Source organism: Myxocyprinus asiaticus, chromosome 19, assembly GCF_019703515.2.
Source record: "Myxocyprinus asiaticus isolate MX2 ecotype Aquarium Trade chromosome 19, UBuf_Myxa_2, whole genome shotgun sequence".
NCBI classification, from domain to species: domain Eukaryota; kingdom Metazoa; phylum Chordata; class Actinopteri; order Cypriniformes; family Catostomidae; genus Myxocyprinus; species Myxocyprinus asiaticus.
In genome coordinates, this window is record NC_059362.1 from 24,314,191 (window position 1) to 24,336,607 (window position 22,417).

Genomic DNA, 22,417 nt, shown 5'->3' on the forward strand with positions numbered 1-22,417 from the left:
CCAATCAGATTTTCTTGTTGTTATACCAAATTAATAACCTCTTCAACATGCAACTCCTGCTTTGAACAATTTTTCTTCCCACTCTGCTATTGTTTACTGTCCCCATTTTCTTTCAGCTTCATTAGAGATGATGATAATAACAGCGATGACCATCAATGTAAATGAGATTTATCAAAAAACATATCTGTTGAATTAATGACAAGTTAATGAACGGGTGTGTATGAAGCAGGGAAGGACAAAAAGCAGAGCGTTTGGCGATATCCTTTCTGCAGGCAAGACAAAGCTGACCTAAATTTAAATTAACGACCACTGAGACAGAGAGAGAGAGATACTGGCTGATCCTCTTTCACCTGCTACAAAGCCAAAAAGGAACAGAGGCCACTGAGACTGCATATTAATCCATATCCACATCTCCATCCACACTCACCAGGTGATGATCATGAGCATTACTTTTTATTAAAATATATTAATCTATTTTAAAATGTTCCATTTTAAAGTTTGAAAACCTAGATTTTAAACTGAGATGCATATGTAATTCCAACAAAAGTCTGTGTTTATTTAAGCACCCAATTTTAACTAGTTGAGGCCATTTTTACAGTAGAGCTTTTGATGTGGACCAAAGTCCATTTGACATCAAAGTTTGGTTCATTTGGTTGGTATGCTTGGCTGTATTTCTGCCAAGAAACTATGCCAGAGTCCACTTGAAAATGGGGGTGTGGGGCACGGTTCCTAATTGGTATGAAAGCAATGGACCCTAATTTATGAAAGCTAACTCCTTTTGATGACGTATAATTTGTTAGACTGTCACACAAACAAAATTTCTAGATGAATAAAAGGTTCAATAATAATCTGATGCCCTTCAAGGAGAGCAGCAAATTCTGGTTGTCGCCACAGAAATTGCTGAACTCCCAATCTTTAAATTTTTTGACATGTATCTGCTACAAACAGATGCTAGATCCAATCGGTGCATCTAAAATTTTGATAGTAAAAACAAAGACGACAAAATTGTGTGGAAAATTTGAAGAAAGCAACACTTTCCATTTTTGGTGCCTTCTCGTTACCTAGATACAGTGGCAAACAGTTGACTCTAGTACTCACACTGATGCTATAAACATACCGAGTCAAAACATACAAAGCGAAATAATACAATGTAAAAAGAGACCGACAGGGGAGGGGATTGGAATCAAGCTTCAGTTCAGACCAATCCATGTGACCAAGAGGGAAAACAGCCTAAATTAACTTTACATTAAAAAAAAATTTAAAAAAAGGTATTTGTCATTGTTAAGGCCAATTATCTTGATTTTTTCATGAAAATGGTGTTAAAAGAAAATGCTGATCAGCACCTATTGGTTGGAGGGAAACATGAGAAGGGAGGGGGTATCATGTCCTGTTGTACACTACAATCAAAAAAGACCAGAAAGAGAGGGGGAGTGACAGAAAGAGAATATATTGGAATTGGTGTTACTCCAGAATGACTATCCTCCATCAAATCTGACAAGCAAAACAATTTAAACTAGCTGGAAATAAAGTAGAAATAATCTAGAGAGAGAGAGAGAGAGAGAAAAAAAAGCATATTCAGGATAAATTTCAGTGAATCAAACACTGACCTAGAGTTATTAAAACAGTATCATCAGTAATTGTGGCAGAGGCTAAATGGATAGTTAACCCAAAAATTAAAAATCTGCATGTGCATGTGCCTAACACAAACTTACAGGTTTATGAAAAATGTTTAGATAAGGACCATGCATTTAGGTCTTGAACCTTTTTCTACTCTCAGAATGCTTCAAGCTGTTTGCTGTCAGGATAAAAAGAAAAAATGACATCCTGGAGTAACAGCCAATGCGGGCTCACGCGTCACAGTGACGCCCTACTCTGATTAGGAGCTGTTTGCTAGGAGCACCTGGACTCCCGGTACCTGTGACGATGATCTTGGGAATGTCCAGAATGGTGCCATATGAAGCTGTTTTACGGTGGCCTCGCTTATATTGTGGACGTGCTGCAAAAACACACATACAGACGCATGTAGCGACAAACACAGGCATGCAGACTGTGTGTGTACTGAGACAGAGAGAGTGTGGCAGACATCAAGGCAGACTGGGTTAGATGAGTCTCTCCATTCCTGCATGTACACTGATATACGTACACATCCATGCAGGGGGAGGCAGGTAGGCAGGAAGTCTGTTGGAACTAGAGACTGACATAGCAGTGCTGCAGAAGAACAGATCATAGAAGGAATGGAGGTGCCATGCATTCAGCTAATGAACTATGAGCTCCTTGTGTGTATGTTTGAGTGCACTGGCTGAGGTCAACGGTATACTGCATACTAGTGTGTGCACATTTCCAGTGCAAGTACAAAGAAGTGATGTCAATGTCTATAAAAGGGACACTGTTAGTGGTGCTTATTCTTTGTTAACATGTCAACCTGAGGATTTTAAACAAAAATGAGGAAAACAGAAGTGTGTTGATTACAAATATATTACTGCTGTGGTCACTACTGGAAAAAGTAAAATGTATTATTCTTTTGTTTTTTTATGAATAAAATGAAAATGGTTTCAAAAAGTTTAGCAAAAACAAGCATTTTCTCTCAATTCACCCAAAAATTAAAATTCTGTCATCGTTTACTCACCCTCATGTCAACCCAGATGTGTATGATTTTATTCTACTTGACACAAATGAAGATTTTTAGAAAAATATCTCAGCTCTGTAGGTCCATACAATGCAAGTAAATGGTGGCCAGAACTTTGAAGGTCCAAAAAGCATGTAAAAGGCAGCATAAAAGTAATCCATATGACTCCAGTTGTTAAACTCTTACCTTCAAAACTGATATGATAGGTGTGGGTGAGAAACAGATCAATATTTAAGTCTTTTTTTACCATAAATCTCCACTTTCACTTCCACCTGCTGCTGCTTTTGTTTTTGGCGATTCACATTCGTTGTGCATATCGCCACCTACTGGGAGGATAATTTATAGTAAAAAAGGACTTAAATATTGATCCGTTTCGCAACCACACCTATTATATCGCTTCTGAGGACATTTAACTACTGAATGGATTACTTTTATACTGCCTTTATATGCTTATTGGATCAAAGTTCCGGCCACCATTAACTCAATTGTATGGACCTACAGAGATATTCTTCGAAAAACCTTTGTTTGTGTTCAGAATAAAAAAGAAAGTCATACACATTTGGGATGGGATAAGGGTGAGTAATTGTTGAGAATTTGTATTTTTGGGGGAACTATCCCTTTAATGTAATTTGTTTTATTAATTTCTGGGTACGTATGAATATTTATGACAAGCATTGAGGAAGCAATCATTACCTGCCGGAGCAAATGGCAATCTGTGGTCCAGTTCAGAGAGATCAGCACTCATTCGTTTGCTGTCGGAGGCTAGAAAACGTGGTCTACCAGAAAGACTCTCTACGCTGCCCCCTCTGGAAAGAGGAAGACCAGGCCTTAATGGGTCACCCTGAAATGCACACAGATAGGGATTTACTTTCCACATCTGAGGTTTCTAAAAAAGACACTCTTAAGACGGTTGATGTGCTACCTTTGGTTTGTATGGAAATTTGATGGTGTCATTGCTGCCAGGTGAGTTGGTGTGCTCCATGTTGATGTCGTTCTTGTTGCTGGTACATGTGTAGTCTACAAATGAGCCTAGATTAAAGGGTAATTGCAAACTTTAAGTATATTTCCAAACACATCCAAATCTGATCTTGGTTTATCCATTTGTTTCCGAACTTTAACCTCCCATCCATGTGGCTTCATTAGTCACTTGATAAACATTGCCATGATACTTGTGAATTGCACAGTGATTCACAAGTGCAAACTTTTGGCATCCATGATTAGAACAAGTAGTTTCTATTGTCTACTAATTTCCTTCCCTTCTCATATTCCCATATATATATATATATATATATATATAGCAACATGTTTATGAATGTTTTCATTCATCCAAATTCAACAACATTTCCATAATACTCTCTAGTAGAATTTAATTAAAAGCATCTGACAACTTGGTTGATCCTTTTATTGCCATCTGAATGCATTTAATGAGATTTTATTGCTACTCCCAGAGGCTTCAACATTTGTCTGATACTGGGAACATAACCTGGCATTTAAACCTCCTCATGCATGGAGACATCGAAGACTTGTGAATCGATGTGTGAGATTTTCATTCACATCATCAGAGAAGTGACATACATAAGGACTGTAATTCATCCATGATCCAGATGTTTATGCCAAATTCTACAATGAATGAAAACCTTTATAGATGCACTGCCATTAAATTAAATAGCAGTCACATTCTGCCATTATCAAGTAATTTTTACTGAAGGTCTGTCTTGTCTTTCTTTACCTGTGCTGGCGGCAGAGTTACTCTGGCCTTCATCTGAATACTGATAAGGGTACTGAAGAGGCTCTTCTGATCCTGGGAAATACTGGAGGAGGAGGAGGGAGAGATCAGATTTAAGAGGCAGAATAAGATGTTAAGGTCTTGCTGACAGCCAGGAACACTGAGTGTTTGGGACGAGTTGCCAGGCCCAGTGGCGGTTAGGGATGCCGCGATTATACGGTTTTACTATTAACCATGATTATAAATGTCATTGTTAATTTAACCTTAAGAATTTAGTATCAAAGGTTAAAAACCATGAAATTATTTATTTACACGTGGCAAAAATATGATATAATGTATAAATATATCATATAAAAAAGTTATTCAGAAGATTTTGTAAGACTAAATGTGAAAAACTCTTGTGAATGTGTGGGTATGGAGCTGTTGCTATGGTTACGGACGGTGGCCGCGTGGTGCTTGATGGCCAGGCGTCGTGGGCTGAACATGAACTTACAATTCACGTGAAACTGAAGATTAAACACAAATTCCAAAATACAACAGAGACCAGACTCATATCCACCAAAAAAGCAGCTGTTTGGGAGCATTTAAATGACTGACTGAACACAACGGGTGTAAAACATGCAGACAGAAGTCACAGAAAGATAAACATCCTACAAATGGGACAGGATACTCCACTAGTCGTCCAACAACAAACTAGTAAGTTTAATACTTTTTTGCTGTGGTGATTTTAAAGTGATGAATTAAGATGCAACTTTGTAATGTTTAAGCGTGCTGACAGCGAGTAAGCAGTGAAAAGTTGTGTCTTAAATCGTCCTCATTATTAAAGCATTGCTTCTGTACAAATTCACCGCATTCAACAATAAATGTCAATTGTAGTCATTATCGGACTTTAAATTGCCTGCTGTAAGCATGTTCCCATCATTATGCATAGTCCAAAGGTTTATTTGTAAGGTGTTGTGGACAGTATTTTTATAGAGTCTGTTGCCGATTCTTTATGGTGGGGTATCTGACAGACAATGGATTGCTTTAATAAACTTTTGCAGAAGAAAAAAAAAACGGTTGGATGCTGTGAACTACATGTTGCGCACCCACAATAATCTTACATGTACACTTTTGAAGTATTCTGGTTACACTGAAGCACATCACTGAGCTCGGTATGCGCACAAGCGGTGTCATGCCATAGATTGGAGCGTCTCTAATTATATACCTCCTATTTATTTTTTGTGTATTTATCAATTTTCTTATTATAGGGCTGCCCTTAGCGTCCACATATCCCCCAGAAATACGTCCACTAAGACGCTCAATTGTGATATGATATGCATTTATTGCATCAGTGCTAATTTGCAAATAATCGTAAAACTGGTTAACAGCGATTTATTTCTCAGATGGTAATCTAACCGTCAAAGGAATCACACCATGGCATCCCTAGTGGCGGTGTTGTGTTACCTTCATTAGGTGGGTCATAATCTTCACTATCTCCTCCATAGAAGGTCGCTGTGATGGGTCTTTGGACCAGCAACGAGTCATTAGACTCTCAATGGGCTTCGGTAGGTTTTTAATGAGAGGTGGACGAGTGCCTGCAGAAAGACAGATGATCATAATTGTTATCACAAAGTGTTATCATTAAAATACTATAACCCATAAGGGTCTTCATTATCTAGATCAGGGGTTCCCAAACTTGCCATGCCAGGACCACCCAAAAAAAAAAAAAAAAAAAAAAATAGTAAAACCATTTCAAACAAAAATATTTTTCTATATGACTGCTCAGCCAATATCTTCACAAACAAACACTGGAGCTGCAAACATGTAAACAGTAATCTCAGCAGATATCTCAGATAAGGGGACAAGTAAGCATTCACAAAACTCACCGCGGTGCACAGCCCACATGATGCGAAATGCCGGGCCACCTATTTCATCGAAGGGCTTCCGGCGAGTGATCACCTCCCAGAGAATAATACCCCAACTGAACACGTCACACTTTTCACTGTAGTTACTGCCTGCAACAGACACACATACAGAGGCATCAGACAGTGAGAACAAAGGCTGAAAGAAAAAAGAAAAAGCAAGAACAAAATGAGCAGGCAAAAAAACTAAAAACCATTAAAAGGGTCATGAAGTGCTATTTTTTTGTAATTTAATTATCTTCCCTGAGGTCCAATAATAATGTTATAAAAGTGTTTTTGCACAAAAACAATCACAATTTAGTAATATATTATAATTTTACACCCTGTTTTTGGCCCTCTGTCTGAAACGCTCGGTTTTGGCCTACGCGTCTCCTTAAAACTTCAACGTAAACGCACACTGTTATGATTGGCTAACATCATGTAGCCCCTCAAATTAAGCAAACTCAATCGGAAGAGAATGAACACAAGCTCCACAACATTATAAAACAAAAAACAGGGTTTACATAAAACACATTACATCCGAATATACTAAACTGTTCATCTCAAGCACAACTGTTATCACTCAGCACCATAAACTATCAACCAGTCATGACATTTGAAATATTCATGAATGAAATGATTTACTTAGGCTTATATTTTTGATAGGGTCCAAGTGTTTTTAACTGCCCCGTTCTTCAATGACAGTTCCTTTGCAAAGCTTGAATTGTATTATGTCCGGTTCACAAGCAATCCACGCCGATATTTAAAAAAACAAAAAAAACAAAAAAAAAACAAAGAAACGCACACAAATAGTCCAGAGCAGTGAAACTAGATGCACATACATTCAATATCATCTTGCACTGAGGCACACATCGCTGGAAACACATTATGACCACTCACAGGTGAAGCGAATAACGTTGATCATCTCCTAACAAGGCCACATGTCAAGAATTGCCTTTCAGAGTTGTAACTTTACAGAGCGTCTTTTAAAAGCAGTGAGATACATGGCAGCGGTCAAAGAGTCTGCTTAGTTCATGGTTATATACAAAATAATTCAATATAGTCCAGATGGGTCCCCTTTGGTGTTATGTTAGGAAAAGTTAGCAACACAAGGCCTACTCTCTTGAACTGTGCACCAGGGGACGCAGCCAAGGGTGCTATGACACGTTGTGGGATGTGTAAATACAAATGAGCAATGTTTCGTGACGTCACGAACAGACAGATTTCAAAATGAGACGTTTCAGCAGGGTGGCAACTATAAATGCTCTTTTTACACTGGGAAGTTTTGAGTTCTGAAATTTACCATATTATATGTCTAAATATCAAGGAAAATTTGATTCTCCATTTCATGACCCCTTTCTAAAAAATTTAAAAAAAACTTAAAGGGATAGTTCACCCAAAAATGAAAATGATCTTGTCATTTACTCACCCTTATGCCATCCCAGATGTGTATGACTTAACTTTCTTCTGCAGAACACAAACTTATGATTTTTAGAAGAATATCTCAGCTCTGTAGGTCCATAGCAAGTGCATGGTGACCCAAACTCTGAAGCTCCGAAAAGCACATAAGACCGTTTCAGAAGACATTGACTAAACTAATTATAGAGTCTTATAGATTACTTTCATGTTGTATTTATGTGCTTTTTTGAGCTTTAAAGTTTTTCACATGCATTGTATGGACCTACAGAGCTGAGATATTCTTCTAAATATGATAAGAAATTTCCTTTTTGAGTGAGCTATTCCTTTAATGCTTTAACAGTCACTGCAAGAAATACTAAAGAGAAATGTTAATTACTTTTTAGTTTTGTCTGTAGTGAATGGAGCACACAATAAGTAGCTATATATTATTAAATTTTTAACATATCATAACATGTCAGAATAGCAATATTTAAACAACTTTTAAGCACAAATCATTATCATTGGGACATCTGACTTAATCCTTTGATTTCTCTTTTGAAATCATTAAATATGGCTGGTTGTAAAATATTTTTCCATGACAAGGTTGACATTTGCATGGCATTTCTCAAATATAATAAAATCAAAAATGGTCCCACACTTTAAGAATGAAAACTATTTCCCATAAGCACATTTTCCACCATCCAAGGCTGGGAATGCCTTTATCTTGTCGGCCCTTTTTGAACAGACATGTTAATTTCCTCTCATGCTGCCCTAGAGAGCCTTAATTGCTGCTCTTATTATTCTTAAATTACAGCGCCTCACGCTTCTATGTCTTTACACTGCCTTGCTCCGGTCTTCTGATAATAAGATTGCAGAGTGGCAAATGAAGAGTGCTGTCTCTCCTCTGCTGGCAGCACTGGTGGTATAATAGCATGGGAATTCTGCTCCTCCCCAAACAAACAAGATAACAACCTGCTCCTAACTGATGTTTCCTCCGACCCCCATGACAGCTGAGTGCCCCTGAATGTGTTTGGTAAAACTGAAACCCATTAGTGCAGGTGTTTTCAAAGTCAAAGACAGTGGGCCTCCCTTCGGACACAACGTACACGATGGCGCCTCCACCCCACCCCCACCGCTCCATTGTAATTACATTGTAATTTTGCTATTATTTTAAGAACTGTTTAAATATGGTATTAAATTTCATAATAGTTAAAATAATTTTATATTATATATATATATATATATATATATATATATATATATACACACACAATTATTCATTATTTTTTTAGACCGCTCTCCACGCCTCCCCTGACATGCTCTAGCGCCCCCCTGTGGAGGCGTGCCTGACACTTTGAAAACCCCTGCATTAGCGGTTGATTGCAAACTCATGCATTCAATTATAATAGTTTCATCCATCGAATAGACCAGCAAATTCCACTTACTCTGGTTTTAGGGAAATATTTATAATAGTAATAGTGAAGACTGCAGTGGCCAAAGACAAGCAAATTAATGAGAGAGGAGAAAAGGAGAATGGGAAGTAGAGTGTGGACGGTGCAGAGTGCATCAGTTTTGACCTCAAAGTCGTCTGGGAGAGATTCGTCCATTAACCAATCAGGATTCCCATATCTTTTGACAAATGAATTTCCATGACCTTTCCAGTTATTCGTGATTACTGGATAATTTTTAATTTCCATTACATTTTATGGATTAATTAATTTCCATGACTTTTCCAGGCCTGGACATAGTGATTTTAGGCTGTTGTTGAGCTCCTTGCAAAGTTCTAGAATCCTACCTTCAAACACCTCTGGGGCCATCCAGGCTGCACTTCCCTTGGTGTTGGTCATGTGTGTCTGAATGTCACATGCTGTCCCGAAGTCACAGATCTTCAGTACAGTACCTCCAGCAACCAGGAGCAGACTAGGGAAAAATGTATAAAGCCAAAAAGAGATATTTCCAAGAGTAAGGAAAACATGTAAGTTCACTTTATAGACTGAAATTTCCTTATTTTGTTCCTACTTTCTTAGATTACCCTACCCGTTATACCTTATTTTGCGCATTTTCTGCAACATTTTTTGTGATTATTAATAAAATCAACCTATGTGCCTAGCCAGCTACATGCTTAAATGAGAATCAACAAGAATAAACGGTGCAGATTAGGTGTGTCTCTCATGCATGTCACATGAATGCATGGAAAAGCCATTTTCAAAGTGGTTACCTACAAAGAGTATCTTAAATCGGTTACTTATAAATTAAGCCCAAATGGAATCTGCTTACTTGCACTTTTATGCGTTCTGTGCTGATTGTGTGGGAATATCTGTGAAATGGATTTAAATAAGGTAAAGAGGCTAAAACCCAGCAGTGTGTACTACACCACTGGTGACAGCTTAAAACAGTATCAAACAGGCTTTGACATTAAGCATTGTCACAAGTTTGTCCTTCGAACAAGTAAATTGCTCAATCGTTTGTCCAAGTAAAAAAGTACTTGTCCGGAGAGAAAAAAAGGACATAGTAGTAGCAGTATCAGTTACATGCCCAAGTAACGTCAAAGTTTCTGTTGTATGTTTACTAAAATTACTACTGATGCCCAACCTAATAGTATGCAATCTACTCGATTCTCTGTGACAGAAATGTAAACTGTGCTGGGTAGGGGAGGAGGCTATTGTCATATGATAATTATTTTGTTAGGTATGGTAGTAAAATAAAGAAAAGCCTCCATCGCCATCATTTACAGCAGGGGTGCTACAGTTCTATGGAACGAGATCTACTTTTTTCATCATGTTATTGCAGCAAGATCTAGTATGCATAATATACAATACCAAAACTGTAGTAGTTAGTAGTGAAATTTGACAAATCTCGATACCAGCTTTAATACCACGAAAATAATAACACTAATTTGTTATTCATGTAATAATTTTTTCAAGTTCTAAAGTAATTATTCAAGACTAGTAAACAAATAATAATGAATAGAAATAACAAATAGAATAGAAAAAAAAACAAATGAAGTGCTTTTTAATAGCTTTAATTTTTTAACAGCAGTATCAAATATTCAAGTAAACATTCAGAATGAAATGTGGCAGAAAAATACAACTGGTCTTCACTGTATAATTATAATACATTATTACTATTTAAAACTACTAAAATTATCCAGCCAGAGTGGTTTTCTTGTTTTCTAGTTTGGTTGGTTGATTAATATTAACGACAGCTGCAGGTCTATTAGGTTACATTTACACTTACAAGCATTTTGATACAAATTTGCTTATTCCTCCACTGTTTACGTTCACTTTAGGCATTACTCACTGTGTTTACATGAATATCTCACCAAGACGGGCATTTTGAAATGTTTTTGATCGTTCGGGTGCGTATCCGCATTACCACGAGCATTCTCGGAGCACAAATGCATGTTCAGTGCACACACACTGCCTGTCAGTCAAACAGCGCGCAGCTATTACTAGATCACTAGTGAATTATACAATTACGTGCTCTAGATTATTTTCAACAGCAGATAAGAATATGAACTTTGTAATAAGTGACATATAACCAGCTATATTAAAAATATAGCCAGTAATTTTTTCGTTATTGATGTTTTAATCTGGCTACTTGTCCGGTCGGGCAAATAAAATTGCCTTTCACTTGCCCCTTTAAAAATCCACTTGGCCCAGACAAGCATTAATGTCAAGTCCTGACCAAATTAGCAAAACGATCTAATAAACAAACATGCAATGGACAGGGCATGTATAGAATTGTGTGAATGACCAAAGTGCAGTAGCACTTATACACATAGGGTCGTAATGTTTCAAATCCCAACCACTTACCACTTATTTCCAAGTTTATAACTTATCTGACCACCAGTGATTTTACCATCATGCTTCATAAAGCACCTACCCAACTAAACCATTCATTTGAAAACAGCCTGAACCTGAAGCCACTCTATTTCCTTGTTAAACATTAATAGCACATTCAAATCAGCGGAGCTTGCTTTCGGCAGAATTATGAATAGGGCTGTCAATTGGGCAGAAAAACTAAATTCAAATTTTTACCTTAAATATCTTCACATTTTGAATAATATTCACATTTTAAAGTCAGCTGATTCTTAAACTGATGTTGTTTCCTTAGTTCACAAGAGGGCGCATTAAATACAAACCATACAGCACCATTATATTATTGCAAAGAACATTTCTGGCTGTTAAAAAAATAAAATAAATAAAAAAAGAGCATTCCATTTTCAAATAATGTGCATCAAATAAATAAAAAGTTTAGTGGGTCCATATTCTCAAAAGTTAAGACAAATTAAAATGGGGGGACGCTTCAATAAGCAGTCCATATGGTGTTATACTGGCACTGATGCCACAGTTTATCCTACCGCAGACTTGAGCTTCATAATGACAGCGAAATACCACACTGTTTTTTATTCATTACAGTTGTATGTAGGGTAGCGATATTCCCAGATAGCAATGGTATTCGGCTGAACTCTGTGGTGAAGCGGCTCAGACTAGGAGCACAGGCCAGAGGCTGTTCAATCAGACAGAACACAACAGAATAGAACAGAACGAGAAAATCTTTCCAGACAAAGCGTTTAAAAAACTCATTGCTTAATCTGAGAAACGCTTATGAGAGAGCAAGATGCAATGGCCAAGTACCTCCACCAACTGTAAAGGGCTGTTCACACCAAATGCTTTTGCAACCATCCATTTGCTTTTCTATGTAAACTGCGCTAGACGAACGTCTTAGTTTCGCTTTGTTTTTGTTTATTCAGCGTCTCGAGCTGGGGCGTTGTTTTTTAGATGCTATTTCTAATTAAAAAGAACTTTAAAAAGCATCTTGAGACACCTGCTTTCTGTTAAACTGTATTTGTTGCACTGTGTCTAGCCTTTTTAGTGCAAGAATGCGATCGATCTGAAGTCATCGTCAGTGCTTGGCACACATCCAAAATTCGAATGCACAGTTTTAGTGCATTTTTTCTTAAATTTGCCGAATATTCGAATTCAGAATTTTAATTTGACAGCTCTACTCATGAGGTTTAATTTTGTTTAATCAGCAAGTTAGTCGATTTGATTTCGACACTGCACATTTAGGTTTTGAGACCACGTATTTTTGAAACCCGAGGAACACACTCAAATATGTGGCTGTAGCAATACTAAATGCATACGTATGGCAACTGACAACCCACCAATAGTCCTTTAGTCTGATTAAACACAGTCAAGGGACTTCCGATCAGTTCATAAGGGTTAGATGCCAGCTTTAGTGAGCTGTAATATTTTAAATGTTAGTTATAACCCAGATCTTCCAGAGAACTTCATTCTAGGTGTCTGGGAGAAAAGCCAGCTGGTCATTTCCATTGTGTGCTGCCAGGGTCTTTTACAAACAGAGCCTCATAAATAACCAGCCCTGGCCTGGACAACGCTGTATGCTGCCATTATGTCAGTGATGTAGTGCAAGACTCCAAAACATAAACCTTCTGAGACCTGGACTAGACCTTATTTATGATCGATGGCCATCCAGAACAGTCCAGCTACATTTTAATTTCTAGCACTTAGAAAACAGCACAGGTAAAGTGAAAAATGTCAATACCAGAGGTATTACAAACAACAAATAGTGCATTAACCCTTAACATTAGGCTAAAAAACAGAATGTTTAGCCATGTTGACAATGTTGTTACACTTTAGTACTAAAGTTCTAATTTGCGTTTGAATTTGGACTAGGTTTTTTTTTTAAATTATTATCAGTATTAGCAATGCCTGCATTTTTGGCATCTGAAATGAACCAAAGTGCAGTAGCACTTATACACATAGGGTCGTAATGTTTCAAATCACAACCACTTACCACTTATTTCCAAGTTTATAACTTATCTGACCACCAGTGATTTTACCATCGTGCTTCATAAAGCACCTACCCAACTAAACCATTCATTTGAAAACAGCCTGAACCTGAAGCCACTCTATTTCCTTGTTAAACATTAATAGCACATGCAAAAATCACCTACTACACCACATCAATTACAAAACCTCACACAAAAAGAACTGACAAACCTGCTGTGGATGGACTGATGACAGTAGATATCTTTAAACAAGGGCGAAAACTATTTTTTTTAGACAGGAAAGACCATTAGAACACGGACTAACTGTAACAAACACATGTCTGTTGAAATGATATGTAAATACTATTGGGATTATAAAGCCTAGTGCACACAACATGACTCAGGCTTGTTTCCTTTGATGCGGCGACTGGTCTGCGACGAGAAGTCTCAGATCTCACAACCAACAGTAATGTAGTGTGTACTGTCCCAACAAGAGAGAGACTGACAATGAGCCACAGTCAATTAAATATACAGAGAGCGGAAGAGCAACGTATTGGGAAGCAGGAGACAAAATATAATTCGAAATTAATATATAACATCACCCACATCTCCCTACCCACAGTCTATATTATTTTTTGTGTTTTTATTGTGTATTTGTTTCCTTTGCAAAAAGCGCAAAAAAGGCTGCGAGCCTTTCTTTCATGTTTGTTGAAGTTATCAAGAAAAAATGGTGCGAGTTTGTGAATGAATTTCTTTGTTTTTCAGATGCGTTTTGGGCAATTTGTTTGAAATGGGACAATGCTAAAGACAGCTGTAACAGTGTCCAAACTGTTTTGAGATTTGTCCACTTCAAACAAATTCAGACACTGGGCTCGTGGTGCCACAGCAGCAGAGCACGCTTAATAAAACAAGAGTTTTTACTTAGCAGGTTATATGCGATATAAAGGGAAATAACCGTATGATCAGAACATTTAAAAAAAAAGAATGCTTGTACATGCACAATAACTTCACAATATTCTTCAGTGTGTCTGATATCAACATGCAGGGACACAGATAGGAGAAGCATGCACATTAGAAGCTCAATTACAGGTACTGCACTAAAATAACTCAGAAATCTGCTCTAAACATCATGTTTGCATATTAGCCTAACAGAAACTGTTTACCAGTTTTTAATACTTTATCATTCTTACTGTGGTAAGAAAAAGTATGTGAACCCTTTGGAATAACTTGAATTAATGTATAAATTTGTCTTAAAATATGGTTTGATCTTCATCCAAGTTACAATAATGAACAAACAAAATCTGTTTTAACTAATAATACACAGATAATTGTATTGTTCTTGTACATACTGAATATATCATTCAAACATTCACAGTGTAGGTTGGAAAAAGTATGTGAACCCCTAGGCTAATGACATCAACAAATTCTAATTCATGTCAGGATTTGGCAAACCTGGCATCCAATTAATGAAACGAGATTGGAGGTGTGGGTTAGAGCTACTTTGACTTATAAAAAGCACTTAAGCATTTTAAGTTTGCTACTCACAAGAAGCATCTGCTGATGTGGACCAAGCCTCACACAAAAAAAGAGATCTCGGAAGATCTACGATAAAGAAATGTTGCTTCGCATAAAACTGGAAAGGGTTACAAAGTTATCTCGAAGAGCCTAGATATTCATCTGTCCACAGTTAGACAAATTGTCTATAAATGGAGACAATTTAGTACTGTGACTATTCTCCCTAGAAGTGGCCGTCTAGCCAAGATGACTCAAAGGGCACACCGCAAAATGCTCAATGAGGTAAAAAAGAATCCTAAAGTGAAAGCTAAAAACTTGAAGGAATCAATGGAACTGGTTAACATCTCCATTTATAAGTCTACTATACGGAAAACATTAAACAGACATGGTGTCCATGGCGGGACGCCATGAAAGAAGCTGCTGCTTCCCAATAAAAACATTGCTGCATGCCTGAAGTTTGCCAAAGACCACCATGACACTCTACAATGCAACTGTGATAATGTTTTGTGGACTGATAAAACTAAGGTTGAATTGCTTGGGAAGAACACACAGCACTACGTATGGCGTAAAAAGTACACCGCATACCAACATGACAACATAATCCCAACGGTGAAGTAAGGTGGAGGGAGCATCATGTGCTGCTTTGGGGCCTGGACTGCTTACCATTATTGAGGGAAAAATTAATTCCCAAGTTTATCAAGATAATGTCAGGGTGGCTGTGCTCCAGCTGAAGCTCAGTAGAAGTTGGGTGATTCAGCAGAAAAATGTCCCTAAACATCACAGTAAATTCACAACAGAATGGCTTCAAAATAGAGATGCTGTTAAATGACCACAAGAGAGCCGTTCACACCAGACATCCTAAGAATATGGCTGAGCTTAAGCAGTTCTGCAAGGACGAATGGTACAAAATTCCATCTGAACATTGTGCAGGTCTAATCCGCAACTATCTGAAATGCTTGGTTGATTTTACTGACGCCAAAGAAGGATCAACAAGTTATTAAATCCAAGGGTTCACTTACTTTTTCCATATAACTTTGAATGTTTAATGAGATGTGTTCAATAAAGACATGAAAGATTATAACTGTCTGTGTTGTTATCTTAAGCACCATCGTGTTTGTCTATACTTGTGAATTTGGTGAATATGAGATCACTTTTTATGACCAATTAATGCAGAAAACCAGCTAATTCCAAAGGGCTCTCCTACTTTTTCCTGCCACTGTTTGCCTACTTTTTTGCACTATTATCATTCAGTAATACACAGACGCAGTGATTGATGTATGTCCTCATGAAATCATAGACACTTCCCTCAAAATCCAAACACAAATGGTCAAAAGAGGACCAGGTGTGATGGTGATGTGTCTCGCTTGTACACTTTTGATTGGATCACCCAAAACACATCTTAATACCATGTGTATACAGGGCCTCAGTCGGGGACGAAGGGTCGTGTAGTTTATACACCCAGTCTGTGATCAGTTGTGTAGTGTGCGCACCAGCACGATGGAAAACAAGACTGTGAGATGCAGGTTGCCGACTGCAAGTCGTGTAGTTAGTGCTTGGCTTTAGGGTTGAGAAGAGGGAGGATATGAGGACTGTTGGGAATTGTCAGTGAATGGGAGCGTGAAATAAGTGAAGGAGGGTGTGTATATATGTGTGTGTGTGTGTGTGTGTGTGTGTGTGCGCGCGTGTGTGGAAGGCAGAAAAATAAAAAATGACAGTGTGATGACATGACAGAGAGAGAAAGGATGGAGGCGCATACTTGGGAGGTTTGAGGTCCCTGTGAATGAGAGCCTTTGGTTTCATGCCGTGGAGATAGGAGACCCCCTGAGAACACTGAAGGCACCAGCTCATAGCGTGAGATGCAGTGTAGTGAGGGAGAGGCTCTGCACCGTGCAACACTGTCAAACACAGAATACAGTAATAAACACAACCACAAATACATGCTAAATTACTCATTCGCTTACCTGCATCATGTCTGGGTGAACTTATAAACCATAATGCAAATGCTACTTCAGGAATAGCTCATGTGCTTGGACACTGACAGCAACTTTAGCACATACTACTACAGGCCTGGGGTTTGGGATCACTTTTGAACCAACTTTTTTTTTTCTTTTTCTTTTTTTAAAACAAAGGGCCATAGAAGAATCAAAGAACAGGTAAAATTACAAAATATTGCATTTGAAAAACAATTCTATGAATATGTAAAAATTCAGTTTACATTTTAAAATTTTCTTGTAATGTTCTATGATGAGAACAAGTGGCCCAACGTAACCTACTGAAAACTTACCATTATACAAAGAACCCCCCTCTGCATATTCCATCACCAGACATACCTGCAGGAAGATTTCCAGTAAAAGATCATTAACTTTTGATTTACAGGCCTTTCATAGGGACCAGCATCTGGCTGGATCTTTGCAAACACTTTCATGGCCCAAGGGGACAACACACAGATAACAATGAATTTACATATCAACTTGCAAATAGATACAAACTTCAGATCTACTCAGTGAACCATGTTCAAATCAACATGAAGCCTGCATGTTGAAGAGACTTACGGGGTTACTACAGGAACCGTACAGCTTCACAATGTTTGGATGATTTACACGAGACAGCTGTCGTAGCTGGAAGAGACAGAATTGAAAACAGTCAATGAAAATTTTAAAACAATGAAATTTCTTTTAAAAGAGCCCAAAGTAAACAAAATGTTTATTTAACAACTATGAAAGTTTTAAGTCACTGTGTACACACATGCTAGATAATGATGACTTTGAGGTTTCTAAACAAAATCACTCCTGTGAACAAGTAATTAAGAGAATATGCCAGTACCTCCACAATGAAGGCATTTCTCTCAGATTCACTTTCTATGGTCTTGATGGCCACATCTCTACCTTTCCACTTGGCCTTGCACACAACTCCAAACGCCCCTCTGCCCACTACCTAGAAAATACATCACACATAATGAACTACACATTCACAACTATACAGATACACAAGAGCAGTATAAAACAACCCAAGTAAATAAATCAGACTTTACAGGACAACACACAGAATGGTGTCTACAGGCAGACATCTAGAACTATGCAACTGTGCATCAGTGTTTTATAAAACCAACTCCATAAATACGTATTTTACTAAAACACACTGTTTAACTATGAAAAACATATTAAGAGAATGTATGGAAAAAACAGCGTTTATGGTTCTGAGATCCAATGTCAGGTGTCCCACTGACAGTACATCTATAAAAGCAATGTTTGCAGCACATTTCCACACAACTGACAGCATGTGTTTATTAACTTCACCGTCTGTTTATTATGTCACTTACCTCTTCAACCTCAATATCAGCATACTCTATCTCCTCAAAAGGGTACATAGGCGGTGTTTCCAGCATATCGGCCGAGGGCATAGACATCGCTAGCTTGCTAGCCAGCTAAACATTAACACACATAAATAACTGCCTTTATAGATTTAAACACCACAGTCTTCACAAATGAATGGTTTCTAAAATATAAACGGAAGCCGGAGAACTTCTTCACTCGACACAGTCTGCATTACACGGTGATGTGTGTAAAATAAGTCACTTTAAGAACTTGGTTTAGCGGCTAACGAGCTAACCTGTCAACGTAAACCGTTAGCCAGGTGGCTAATGCGCGTCAAACCCACTTAAAGTGTATTAGACATGACAAACGGCGGTAATGATAGTCAGATCAACCGGGGAATATGTCTCAGAGTCTTTAAAAGTATAGTGGGTATTCCATCGACATAAATTAGCGACAGGCCTCTTGTTGGCCCGCGGTGGTGCGGTCGACGGATCTCCCTAACTCCACACCGTCGCTGCCGCTCCGCACACCGGCCTCTCTGTATCCCCGAAAATACAGCGCGATAAAACCCGCTTTACGTGTCACGATCATTAGGACAAAACATCCGACCCATCGGATGTGGGGATAAAACTTTCAAGCTCTTGCCTCCATGGGCTAGTTTTTTTTTTCTTTTTCTTTTTCTTTTTTCCCCCGTGGGGTTGTTTCGGTTCCAGGAAGGGTGTGCTCTCATGTATTGTGCCCCTTCTGGACCATGCCAATTGAAAACGACTCCCAAGACTGGAGTGAAGCAAGGCCTGCCAGAAGTAGCCTATAACTAGCTGGATGGAAGAGAATTCGTTTTGATTAAAAATTTTATCTGATGGAGTATTTATGACGAGGTGAAGAAACGGATCAGTTTCATTATCCAGAGTAAGTTGGAACTTCATTAACATCACCAAGTCATCAAGACGCCTTCAAAAATAAAGAGTAGACGCTTGTCTCTGAAGAATGATGCTGGCAAACTGCCCTCTTTTGATTGTCCTTCACCACTGGAAGAAACAAAACAAAAACAATACAGACTGAGTTATGATGAAATGGAAGGGTAAAAGGCTTATTTTGATTTAATGTGGTTTGATTTAATGTTGTACAATTAGTTTGTTCAGACCTCCTCAGTGGACTTAGAGGTTAACACATTACTGGCTTGTTTGAAAATAATTATCATTTTGGATTGTAAATGAGTGTAAAAATTTCAGTCACTGTCGAACTGTTTCAAACGTTGTGTCCATTGCCAGATATTCAAATTCCCCCACAAAAACGACAAAGCAATTCAGTACATTGTCATAGCTTCCTATATCCGCGTGTTTCTTATTCTATAAACATCTAAATGCATTTGAATCCCTATGCATGTCTATTTGTAGTGTTGTGCCATCACCTGGAATAACATAAAACTGATCAACAAATTGTGTTTGCTGAGCAACCTGATCACATGACATCGGTGATCTCAAAATAAACCCAGAATTTCAACCATCATTTTGTGATAGCTGAAAATGATCCCTATTCATCAATGGAAAAACACTACTGGAAAAACATAATGTTTGTTCATATGCAAGCAAGGTTACTGAGATTAAGCAACCTTTCCGATTGTGCTCTCCTCTCTCCAGGAAACTGGTGACATCATTTCCACAGATGGCTCCATGGACTTTGTTATGGTGTTGGGATGTTTCTTATATATTTAATTTAGACAGCAGTACTGGCAGGAAGTAGGGGAGACTAGATGTCACACTTTTTACTCCAGTGAATATTTCTGTATAGGCACATCCCTGAAAGGGATAGCTCACCCAAAAATGAAAATTCCCTCATTTAATCAACCTCATTCCATCCCAGATGTGACTTAATTTCTTCTGTAGAACAAAAATAAAGATTTTTAGAAGAATATCTCAACTCTGTAGGTCCATTCAAAGCAAGTGAACATGTCTAAAACTTTGAAGCTCCAAAAAGCACATAAAGGCAACATAAAATGTATCCATAAAACTCCATAGTTTAAATCCATGTCTCATGAAGTGATCCAGTCGTGAGAAAAAGTATCGCGATATATCAATATTTTGTTGTATCGACACAGCCCTAGTAACATCTAACTTTTTGAGAACTGTTGGGTCAGGTTTGCTATTGTTCGCACAGGTCTTTTTGCCATCACTTCGAACTGTGATATTGCCGGTGACATTGCCAAAGTATCGCCATCTAGCGCTCTGCGAAGTGCAAACGAGCTTGAAGTCATGATCGTACACACAGACTGATATACAGTGAAAAAGAAGTTACATTTCGGTCTGTTCTCACCTAAAATCGATTGCATCACTTCAGAAGACATGGATTAAACCACTGGTGTCATATGGATTACTTTTATGCTGCATTTATGTTTTTTAGAGCTTCAAAGTTTTTATCACATTTCACATGCATTGTGTATGGACCTACAGAGCTGAGATATTCTTCTAGAAATCTTAGTTTACGTTCAGCAGAAGAAAGAAAGTCATACACATCTGGGATGTCATGAGGGTGAGTAAATGATGAGAGCATTTTCATTTTTGGGTGAAAAAATCCCTTTAAAGTCTTGGCTACAAAAAAAAAAGCTACTTAACTGAATATTTCCATTGGGATTGCCCAGAGAAAAAAAAGAAGATACTGTTAATCATGAAGAATACCCTCGTGTTACACAACTGGCTAACTTGGTTAACACTTTTGGTTAAAATATACCATTGCTGGTAAATACTGTAGCTGACCCTGATCTAACACTGTTCTCACCTAGAATACTAAACCAAAAAAATAAATAAAATAAAAATAAACTAAAGCTGGGCGTACTGTACATAAACATAATTGTGGACTTTTCAGTGCACTATAATGAATGCAATCAATTCACTTAAACATTATGCCATTATGATGATGCAGTGATAGTAATTATGCATAGCAGATATATTGAATTGTGGGCACATAGGTACCATTTATATCCCAATGTAATAATTAGGTTTAATGAAGAAGCCAAATGGCTCATTAGAATGCTCTACCACGTCCGTCTGAGACACAAGTACAGGGGAAGGCATATGGTGAGGGATCTGGGTTATGAACAGATGATATTTGCTTAACTTGTGTAGCTAGGTTGTTTTCATCTAGGATGCCCTTCGACGCACAACGTGGCCTCATCTGTTTGTTATTTTTGTAAGGTGGGGAACAGGCATCGTTCTAACAAGTAGGTACGTTTGTCATCAACCTAACGATAACGGGAGACTATTTGAGTTGTAAATAGTAACTTTACAGGTAAGTTCTGTCCAGTGTTTTAAGGACCAACAGAAATGTCGTGTTTTATGTACTTAAAAAAAGAAAAGAAAAGTGTTCTTCGAAGAAAAAGCTAAATGTATTTCCCACCACAGGGTGGCGCTCGTGCTCTATCATGATAACATTACCGGAAGGCCTCGCTCCATCACTTCTGTATGATGAAGTGTTGAACCAAGCAGAGAACGTAGGGACATACGCATTGCTGTCATGCAATTAGAATAAATTCCTTAATTTTTCTATGCCAGTATCAGCATCCTGTTGAAGTGGAAATAATCTTTTGCCTCTAATAAGTTGATTGAATTGATTGCATAATGTTTCTTGCAGCTGACACACATTTGTCTTTCGTTTATGGCTTTTTAGACGCCATAAGCTCTTAAGCTTGGCATTATCAATATCCATGTTCTAAATAAGACAAACATTGTTAATTTGAGTAGGAACAGTGTGTGTGTGCGTGTGGGGTGCGGCGCAAGAAATGGCTGTTCTTTGTAAATATTCATGGAGATCATTTTGTGTAAGTAGAACAATTCCCTGTGCTGCAGCCAGACAAGCAAAACAGAGAAAATGTCAGGGGACTAGTGCAGTCATTTTGTTAAAGAAATTTAATTCTTTAAATCTAAATGCCCCGTTTGCTCTGGATTTACGTGACACTTAAAATATAAATCAGCTGAAGAATAAAGCCCAAAAAGCTGATGAGTACTAGTCTACTGCTACTGCTGTAACAGTGAGCAGCACCCATAAAAAAGATCTTTGAGGAATTGTGATGCGGCATCGTATTTTTAAAGTATGGGCCTAGAGCAAAACAAATATAGAGTATCTGCACATTTTCTGTGTTGTAGATTGATTTGAAAAGAGCCA

The 22,417-nt window shown here is 37.9% G+C and overlaps 1 protein-coding gene across 3 annotated transcripts in view; it reads right to left on the reverse strand.

Annotated features, from left to right (window-relative positions):
- Positions 1–20,077, reverse strand: part of LOC127456699 (mitogen-activated protein kinase kinase kinase 7-like) — a 33,812-nt gene extending 13,735 nt beyond the window's left edge. Inside the window, exons 1-12 of one of the 3 annotated variants that reach the window (XM_051725191.1) lie at positions 18,265–20,077; positions 17,769–17,879; positions 17,498–17,563; positions 17,230–17,275; positions 16,702–16,840; positions 9,429–9,553; positions 6,221–6,349; positions 5,799–5,929; positions 4,356–4,437; positions 3,549–3,655; positions 3,320–3,467; positions 1,916–1,996 (exon numbers count right to left, since the gene is read on the reverse strand). In XM_051725191.1, the coding sequence (XP_051581151.1) occupies positions 1,916–1,996; positions 3,320–3,467; positions 3,549–3,655; positions 4,356–4,437; positions 5,799–5,929; positions 6,221–6,349; positions 9,429–9,553; positions 16,702–16,840; positions 17,230–17,275; positions 17,498–17,563; positions 17,769–17,879; positions 18,265–18,351 (1,252 nt within the window). In that variant the 5' untranslated portion in view covers positions 18,352–20,077. Of the gene's footprint in view, positions 1–1,915; positions 1,997–2,143; positions 3,268–3,319; positions 3,468–3,548; positions 3,656–4,355; positions 4,438–5,798; positions 5,930–6,220; positions 6,350–9,428; positions 9,554–16,701; positions 16,841–17,229; positions 17,276–17,497; positions 17,564–17,768; positions 17,880–18,264 lie in introns of those variants that run through there. The other 2 variants (XM_051725192.1, XM_051725193.1) reach the window with 2 other exon arrangements.
- Between the last annotated feature and the right edge of the window lie 2,340 nt (positions 20,078–22,417).